This window comes from Penaeus vannamei, chromosome 6 (genome assembly GCF_042767895.1).
Source record: "Penaeus vannamei isolate JL-2024 chromosome 6, ASM4276789v1, whole genome shotgun sequence".
Classification (NCBI taxonomy): Eukaryota; Metazoa; Arthropoda; class Malacostraca; order Decapoda; family Penaeidae; genus Penaeus; species Penaeus vannamei.
This window is the reverse complement of record NC_091554.1, coordinates 48,446,903-48,456,902: the sequence shown is the minus strand read 5'-3', so window position 1 is coordinate 48,456,902 and position 10,000 is coordinate 48,446,903. Positions and strand designations below refer to the sequence as shown.

At 38.2% G+C, this 10,000-nt stretch overlaps 2 protein-coding genes across 3 annotated transcripts in view; one reads left to right on the top strand and one right to left on the bottom strand.

Annotated features, from left to right (window-relative positions):
- Positions 1–352: 352 nt before the first annotated feature.
- Positions 353–10,000, bottom strand: part of LOC113823738 (trypsin-1) — a 17,125-nt gene continuing 7,477 nt past the window's right edge. Inside the window, exons 1-3 of one of the 2 annotated variants that reach the window (XM_027376450.2) lie at positions 1,572–1,715; positions 1,052–1,272; positions 353–941 (exon numbers count right to left, since the gene is read on the bottom strand). In XM_027376450.2, the coding sequence (XP_027232251.2) occupies positions 405–941; positions 1,052–1,272; positions 1,572–1,614 (801 nt within the window). In that variant the 5' untranslated portion in view covers positions 1,615–1,715 and the 3' untranslated portion in view covers positions 353–404. Of the gene's footprint in view, positions 942–1,051; positions 1,273–1,571; positions 1,716–10,000 lie in introns of those variants that run through there. The other variant, XM_027376457.2, reaches the window with a different exon arrangement.
- On the top strand, positions 2,824–5,412 carry LOC113823774 (trypsin-1-like). Its single transcript, XM_070123209.1, has 3 exons — positions 2,824–2,892; positions 4,511–4,731; positions 4,842–5,412. The coding sequence occupies exons 1-3, from the start codon at positions 2,850–2,852 to the stop codon at positions 5,376–5,378; spliced, it is 801 nt and encodes a 266-aa protein (XP_069979310.1). The 5' UTR covers positions 2,824–2,849; the 3' UTR covers positions 5,379–5,412.

Here is a 10,000-nt window from a genome sequence, read left to right as displayed (position 1 = left end):
TTATATATATATATATATATATATATATATATATATATATATATATATATATATATATATATATGTATGTATATTATATATATGTATATATATATATCATATTTATATATATATATATATATATACACACACACACACAGACGCACACATATATACATATGAAAAAAAAAATAAACATACGGCTAAGCAATGGGATTTATGACATATTCTTCATATATCATCTCTACATGCACTGTGTGTATGAATGGCACATCCCAACTGGATTGTTTTGTTATAACTTTATCAATAGTGGTTTTGCTCACCAGTCTAGCTAATGAGTTTCAAAGACTTAAAAGGCGGTGGAAACAATATATTACTTTCTCACAATTTGAATCTTTATTTCATATGATTTATTATGATGATTTTTAGACAGCGTTAGCCAGGACCCAGTCAACGAAGTAGGCAACCTCGGTGTAGACGCCAGGGTAGTTGGGACGGGCACAGCCGTAGCCCCAGGACACGATGCCGGCCAGGTAGGCGGAGCCGGTGTCAGAGCAGGCAAGGGGGCCGCCAGAGTCACCCTGGCACGAGTCCTTGCCGCCCTCGGGCACTCCGGCACAGATCATGGAGTCGTCAATGTCGTTCTGGCCATAAGCATCGCGACACTCTGCGTCAGACACGATGGGAACGGACACCTTCTGCAGGACACTGGGGGAGCTTCCTCCTTCACTGAGAGCGCCCCAGCCGGACACGATGCAGTCGCCAGAGGCAGCGTGACCTGCCTCGGGAAGGGCAATGGGGGCCACGAACTCGTTGAAGCTCAGAGGCTGAGACAGCTTGAGCAGGGAGATGTCGTTGCTGATGGTGAAGCCGTTGTAGTCCTCGTGTTGGATGATCTTGGAGAGGACGACCGTCTGCTCGTTGCCCTCATCCACGTCCCTGTTGTGCTCTCCAGCAACGACCTGCGGTCAACACCAGTCAGTTGATGGCAATGGAATTGGCAAACGAGAAGTTATGAAGTGAATGTCTTTTCTCAGCTGAAAAAGGCTTTTGGTATCGATGCGAGACTCACCTGAAGGTAGTCGGGGTTGTTCATGTCCTCGCCCTGGACGCAGTGGCCGGCGCAGATGGCCCAATTCTCGTTGTAGATGGAGGCGCCGCAGAAGTGGAAGGCGAAGCCGAAGGAGACGTCCTGGAAACTGAGCTGATAAGGCAGCTCTCCGGGAGTGACGTCAGATCCTCCGACGATCTTGTTGAGACCGCGGCGGAAGGTGGGCTTCCTGGAGGGGGCGGCTGGGGAACGTGAAGTAATAGTTATATTTTCGTCATGCAAAAAAGGCAATGAACTTGTCTGAAGTTTTTGTTCATTCATGTCATGATTAAGGCATTTGTGTGGTAGTGTTACATATGATTTGAAAGGCTTCCGTATAGATTGCCAAAGGCGGCTTATATGATTGCAATACACTCTTCAATTCCTTATTATCCCCCCTCCCCACAAGAAAGAAAGAAAAGAATATACCATACCTATTCTGCCTCTATCCCAAGCCCTTATTTAAGAGGTCATTACAGCAAAGGAATGTGATAGGACTTACCAAAAGCCCCGGCGAGGAGCAGGCAGAGCACGAGGGACTTCATGGCTGGGCACTGGTGAGAATTTTGAGGTCGAAAGAACTATATATATTAGAGCTCAGGCAGGGAAGTGTTATCAGCTGGTCCCTCACGCTTTTCTCACAGCCACCTGCTTACCTGCCTGTCCCTAGCTTGGAAATCCCCCGTTGTTTATGGTTGATTTGGGAAAGATCGTTTCATGCTACCAAAATTATTCATTTATTTATTTATTTATTTATTAGTTTTAGACGGCGATTTCATACGCGAAACGAGTACTCAAACCTCAGTTTCCCAAGATTAGAATACTTATACCAAAGGACAACAATTATTTTCCTTAGTCCTTCTATAATGATTGAAATACATAGTTTCGTTAATTTTCAGCAGCTTGTCGTCAGACTTTAAATGCAATCTCGGAATATCTGTAGTATAATGCATAATATACATTATTCCATACAGATAATGCACTTTTTGAGTGCATGTATTTCTTTTTATGTGTACATGTATATTTGTGTACGTACATTTACATACTCTGAAAATATTCTGGGAAACCTTTGATAATTTCCAGTGTTTTCAAAGTTACAAATAGGGATTTTAGCCTTGGTTGGATCGGGGAATAAACAGATAGTGTGTGCAGTACTGAATAAGCACTGTCTCTAAAAAGTGTTTGCAGGTATTTGAGAACTGAGAACTTTTCACATCAACTTAAACCTGACATATTGCATGAAATCGCCTTTTCTGTTCGCCATTTACCACTGACATTCTGTCTGAAACTCCCTTTCAACTGTGAGTTAAGAACAGGACGCTATGAAGTTAAAGGCAAATATATAAGAATAGTTGTAATATGAAATTTCAGAATTTACAATGATTATGATAATGATAGGAACCCATCGACGGGGATAACAATAACAGGAATAATGATATCGATGATTGTGATACTAATAATTATATTAATAAGGGCAATTATGATGATAATGATACTACTATTAGTAATAATAATAATACTGATGGTAATAATAGAAAGTATCGTTAGTATGAAAATAATGACAATGAAATCTGTAATGATAATAAAAGTTAAAATATTTTGATAAAAATAAAAATAACAATGACAATAATGAATCAAACGGAAAAATAAGCGACAAACCGTAGCATGACAGTAACCATATTTGGGGAAAATCCCACAGTGACGTGATAACAACCTTCACTGGTACAGGCTGTTGCTATAAAATCGCGTCGTGGCCTTCCCTCAGCACCAGCAACCTACCATGAAGGCTGTAGTGCTGTGCCTGCTCCTCGCCGGGGCCCTCGGTAGGTCACGTTCGGGTTGGTTTTCGTCTGTGTTATAGAGGAAGGGGGAGAAGGTGTCAGGGAAGGGGTCAGCTACAATGTTTGGAATGACCGTCTGTACTTTTCCCCCTTCGTGGAACGGGTGTGTAATATACTGCATATATAATGTACACGTATGCATTTGAATACACACACATGTACACGTATACATTTGAATACACACACATGTACACGTATACATTTGAATACACACACATGTACACGTATACATTTGAATACACACACATGTACACGGATACATTTGAATACACACACATGTACACGTATACATTTGAATACACACACATGTACACGTATACATTTGAATACACACACATGTACACGTATACATTTGAATACACACACATGCACACGTATACATTTGAATACACACACATGCACATGTATACATTTGAATACACACACATGCACACGTATACATTTGAATACACACACCTGCACATGTATACATTTGAATACACACACATGCACACGTATACATTTGAATACACACACATGCACACGTATACATTTGAATATACACACATGTACACGTATACATTTGAATACACACACATGCACACGTATACATTTGAATACACACACATGCACACGTATACATTTGAATACACACACATGCACACGTATACATTTGAATACACACACCTGCACACGTATACATTTGGATACACACACATGCACACGTATACATTTGAATACACACACATGCACACGTATACATTTGAATACACACACATGCACACGTATACATTTGAATACACACACATGCACACGTATACATTTGAATACACACACATGCACACGTATACATTTGAATACACACACATGCACATGTATACATTTGAATACACACACATGCACACGTATACATTTGAATACACACACATGTACACGTATACATTTGAATACACACACATGCACACGTATACATTTGAATACACACACATGCACACGTATACATTTGAATACACACACATGCACACGTCTACATTTGAATACACACACATGCACACGTATACATTTGAATACACACACATGCACACGTCTACATTTGAATATACACACATGTACACGTATACATTTGAATACACACACATGCACACGTATACATTTGAATACACACACATGCACACGTATACATTTGAATACACACACATGCACACGTATACATTTGAATACACACACATGCACACGTATACATTTGAATACACACACATGCACACGTATACATTTGAATACACACACATGCACACGTATACATTTGAATACACACACATCAACTGAGCAATATTGAAATCCTGAGGAATACAAATAAGGGTATCACTAACTCTTTATATGAAAGTAATGATACCATTCTGTAGCGCTTAAAAAAGTAACATATCCCGACGCCTACTCTGAGGGTCTCTGTCTCTGTGAGGGTCCCTTTTCAGTGTGTGGGTCCACATCATTTCCTTTCCCTTGCACTAGGATTGGTCTCCAGTCCCAGTAAGCCAACAGATGTAATGCACTAAGCGCGAACATTTAATTAAGTTAAAGCAGCAATGACACGACACCGTTCTCAAGCGCCCGTCTTTCACAGCCGCCCCCTCCAGGAAGCCCACCTTCCGCCGCGGTCTAAACAAGATCGTCGGAGGAACTGACGCCACTCCCGGAGAGCTGCCTTACCAGCTCAGTTTCCAGGACATTTCCTTCGGCTTCGCCTTCCACTTCTGCGGCGCCTCCATCTACAACGAGAACTGGGCCATCTGCGCCGGCCACTGCGTCCAGGGCGAGGACATGAACAACCCCGACTACCTTCAGGTGAGTCTCGCATTGATACCAAAAGCCTTTTTCAGCTGAGAAAAGACATTGACTTGTCAACTTCTCGTTTGCCAATTCCATTGCCATCAACTGATTGGTGTTGACCGCAGGTCGTTGCTGGAGAGCACAACAGGGACGTGGATGAGGGCAACGAGCAGACGGTCGTCCTCTCCAAGATCATCCAACACGAGGACTACAACGGCTTCACCATCAGCAACGACATCTCCCTGCTCCAGCTGTCTCAGCCTCTGAGCTTCAACGAGTTCGTGGCCCCCATTGCCCTTCCCGAGGCAGGTCACGCTGCCTCTGGCGACTGCATCGTGTCCGGCTGGGGCACCACCTCCGAGGGAGGAAGCACCCCCAGTGTCCTGCAGAAGGTGTCCGTTCCCATCGTGTCTGACGCAGAGTGTCGCGATGCTTATGGCCAGAACGACATTGACGACTCCATGATCTGTGCCGGAGTGCCCGAGGGCGGCAAGGACTCGTGCCAGGGTGACTCTGGCGGCCCCCTTGCCTGCTCTGACACCGGCTCCGCCTACCTGGCCGGCATCGTGTCCTGGGGCTACGGCTGTGCCCGTCCCAACTACCCTGGCGTCTACACCGAGGTTGCCTACTTCGTTGACTGGGTCCAGGCTAACGCTGTCTAAAACCCTTTATATATACAAGTAAAAGATATATTATTCACAAGACATTTTTAATTGCCTCATCGATTCGAAACGATGCAAATACACCACCAAAAATGAACATTACTCTTTCCAGAACATGATAGGCTTTACATCATACAAGATGTACTATTAAGAATTTACAGATTGCGTAAACAAGTAATGCATGTTTTGCTGACAGTACTTCCATTATCTGTTTCAGTTTTGGTTGCTCGCATATACTTTATTCCACGTGAGAACATTTTCCTCATAGTTTGTAAAATCTACTGCAGTATGGCTAAATCAATCAGCCAAAACTTTAAAAAGTGTTGGTACATTCTAATGATATGGTTTTGTATTTTTGTGCTTTTTATATAAAATGGCAACACAGCAGTGCTACTTTCTGACTCGGCAACACATTTCTTAATTACAACTCTTCGTCATATAGATTTATATATAAGATATTAGCATATGATGATAAGCACTGTAAGGGAGTACATATATACATATATATGTGCGTGTGTGTTTATAGACAAATACCTACACACACACACACACACACACACATATGTACGTGTTTGTGTGTGTTCATAGACAAAAACCTACACACACATATGTATATATATATATATATATATATATATATATATATATATATATATATATATATATTATAAATATATGTTTATATGTATATATAAATATTCATGTACATGTACACACATTCACCTATATAATATAATAAGCATTATGAAATTTCTCTTTTTCTTATGGCAATGATACAATACTTTAAAAATCATTCTTGAAGCTTACTTATTGTGCCAAATGTAGAAAAGATATTCATTCTCTTTCATATCTTATATCAGTCTTGTATATCTTGAAGGATTTTTTTTTTTTTTCAGCGTCTTTCGTATAACACTAGCGTCATGCAAGACAATAATGGCAGTTGCAATCATAATGATTATGACGCTGGCAATGAGACTCATCACCGTGCGAGTTGTGTCAGCCGTAATTACTCCAGGATTTTAGAAAAATAGAAATAAATATGAAAATAATTATCTTCATCATGCAATATTTGACAAGGTTTATGTTTTGTTATATTGATGAATTTGTTGAATTCTTTTCTATTCGTTTTTTGTTCATTTATATATATATATATATATATATATATATATATATATATATATATATATATATATATATATATATATATATATATATATATATATATATATATATATATATATATATATATATATATATATATGCACACACACACACACACACACACAAACACACACACACATACACACACACACAAACACACACACACACACACACACACAAACACACAGACTTAGCATGAAAATAAAAGAAATAACCATCTCTAGCAGTAATCTACACGACATATATATATAGATAGATAGATAGATAGATAGATAGATAGATAGATAGATAGATAGATAGATAGATAGATAGATAGATAGATAGATAGATAGATAGATAGATTGATAGATAGATAGATAGATAGATAGATAGATAGATAGATAGATAGATAGATAGATAGATAGATAGATAGATAGATGGATAGATAGATAGATAGATAGATAGACAGACACACAAACAACTTTATTTTTACTTATTGAATGTTACATGTTTTACAGCGGGTTCTAGAAAACTAACCATCATGTCGGAAAGTTGCCGACGCATTTGGTTTCCCGGAAGCCTCCGTCTGTCAAAGTTTTCTCCAAGCCTGTCATGCAGCGTCTCCTCCAGGGTCGAAAATACTCTGGAAGGTTTTATTCTACCGCTTATGCAAAGAATAGATAGGAACAAAAATAAAAATAAATGCACTTACATTTTCTGTAGAATTCCCAGATTAACTTTCACTTTTTTCTTCTTCTTTTATAGTCTTTCTTTTACCGTCTTGTCTCCTTCGTATTCTTTGCGTAAAAGACCAAGAAAAAGAGAAATTATAAACTTAAAAAGAAATGAGCCAACAAGAAAATTATCATAGCTCCTTCTTTATTTCGTTTTCAATTTGTATCAGACACATAGAGTAAATATTATATAACATAAAAGGGTCAGGCTATATAGCATCCAATTTGAATAGTAAATCATCCTCAATTCATATTTTCACGCAGGTCTGAGTAGTTAAAGTACGATAAATTTCCCTGGACTCCATTTCTGCAAAAGCCGAAGGGTGGGGATAAAGGGACGTCTTCTTGGTTGGGTTAAAAGCAATTTTAACTTCAGGTCCTCGCTCGTTTCTGTCCTGAGGGTACAACGAGCACACCGTGTTATTTTTTAAGATTTTTATTGAAATAATTTTGGATTCTTTAACACTTATTACATTTTTATTTTTGTCGAGCCAGAGTAGATATACTCTTAAGCCAGGGATGAGTAGTCATTTTTTTCCGAGATTCAAAAATATATTAATTGCTACCAATCCAAAAACCCTAGAAAGTCTATAGAAACTTAGACCTCTGGATGAACTCAAACAAGACAGAAAAGTACAAACATACGCAAAATTTTATGATGGCATAAGCACCCATATTTTGAATAGCCATAATGACGGCCTTCTTCAAATAGGGTGTCTCTTTCATTTCAAATCCAATGGCAAAGGACAAGGGTTGTGTCTGGCAGATGTCTTTGGCAGAATAATAACCAGAATTGTGAAAGAAATTTGTCGTATTTGTATGTGGTTAGGTTAAGAGTCCCAGGTTAATATACCAATACTCATGGGTGTGTGGAGGGGGGGGAAGAGACCCCTTCGACGAAGAAAGATCATTAATGATTTGAAAGTGTAGATGATAAAATGAAGTGGATTTCGGGAATTTCGAAGCGGGACAGACTGAAGTGTGAAGAAATAAGGCCAATAGTACACAAGAGAAGGAAGGATAAGATGTCTCGTTCTAAGAAGGAGAAAATCGATAGTTTTAACAAAGGAAAAGGATGAATTAAGGAGAAAGCTCATAATACAAGATATAAAGAAAACAAGAAAACGAGAAGGAAAGGCTTAGCTACAGAAGGGTATCGGTTACAAGCGTCAGGATATCCTGTGAAACAATTCTATTCCTCAGTAAATGTGCGAAGGCAAATTCGCCAAAACTGTAAGTACTCTTTTTCTGTTACCGATGCTACTGTTGTTGCTAATGAGTTCTTGAGTTCTTATCACTGTTATGACTTTTAGATTATTGTTCTCATTACTACCTCTGCACTTGTATACTCTTTGATTAACATAATGAGGTAGAATTTTTATTAGCACTGTTATTGTTTTTGAACTGTGAGTGTTGTTATTACTATGCAAGCATCATCCTCGTCACGATGATGTGAATATATTACAACTGGAATGCTATTACCATTGTACTGTTATTATTATCATGTTATTGCTGAATTCCGTCCGTTACTTGAACTCGAGTGGAATTTATGGGTAGCTCGTTCCTGCTGTCTAAGTACTAAAGTGGTCTCGATCTGTAACCTTCAGCAGTAATGTGTGTACATGTGTTTACTTTACGGCATGTGCTGTGTGAAGTAAGATCTTTGTTTGACTTGTCCCCTGTGTATATATTGAAACACCTTGATAAATTGTATTATTGCTATCAGAATAATGATGGTAATTGATATTATCGTTACTTTTAGCATTATTACATTTATTGTTTTATCGCTATTGCCGTTTTTATCATCAATATTATCTCTGTTGTTACCTTATGTGATATTATCAATTTCCTTACTATCATTATTATATTTCTCATAACTTGGGAAAAATAATTATCTTTGATAATATCGTTGTAACAATAATAATGATCATAATACTGATATCTATATTATTATTATCATTATTACTATTACTACTGCTCCTAAACTAGTGTATGTGTGTGTGTGTGTGTGTGTGTGTGTGTGTGTGTGTGTGTGTGTGTGTGTGTGTGTGCGTGTGTCTGTGTATGTGAGTATCATACATTCATAATCCAGCATGGAAATATAGAACACAATCCTACAAACGCCATGTACATATTGGCAATGGCCTTAATTCTGTTATCATGCATTAGCCTCTGAAATTTCCAGATGATGCAACATTTTTATCAGCGCTCAGGGAAGTCAGAAGGACAGAGACTCGGTTAAATGAGAATAAGGAAAACAATAACAATAATAGTGATATTATGTGATAAAAAAAAAAAAAAAAAACAGTGGGAGTGGGATCTCCGGACTGAGAAGGGATTTTTCTCTCTCTTATTTCGACCAAAAAAGTTTTTTTATTGTTATTTTGTTTGATAATGAAAAGAAAAGTCATTTGTTTTTCTCTGAATTTCACTAAATGGACATTTTATTTCTCTCTACTTTCGACCAATAGAGTTAATAGGGTTTATAATATGGTTAATAAGGAATTTTAAAATTGCATATAAATTTTTGTGGATTTCAATAAATGAACATTTTATTTCTTTGATTTTGAGGGAAAGGTAACTTTCTTCCCCTGATTGTGACATGAAGGGTATTATACTCTGAATGTGACATGAAGAGCATTTTCATTCTCTCGCTGTGACATGAAGGGCATTTTCATTCTCATTGTGACATGAAGGGCATTTTCATTCATTTTTCATTCTCATTGTGACATGAAGGGCATTTTCATT

Coding starts and splice junctions, on each gene's coding strand:
- LOC113823774 (XM_070123209.1), top strand. CDS start 2,850: ATGAAGGCTGTAGTGCTGTGCCTGCTCCTCGCCGGGGCCCTCG. Junction 2,893..4,510: donor GCTCCTCGCCGGGGCCCTCG/GTAGGTCACGTT, acceptor CGTCTTTCACAG/CCGCCCCCTCCAGGAAGCCC. Junction 4,732..4,841: donor ACAACCCCGACTACCTTCAG/GTGAGTCTCGCA, acceptor TGTTGACCGCAG/GTCGTTGCTGGAGAGCACAA.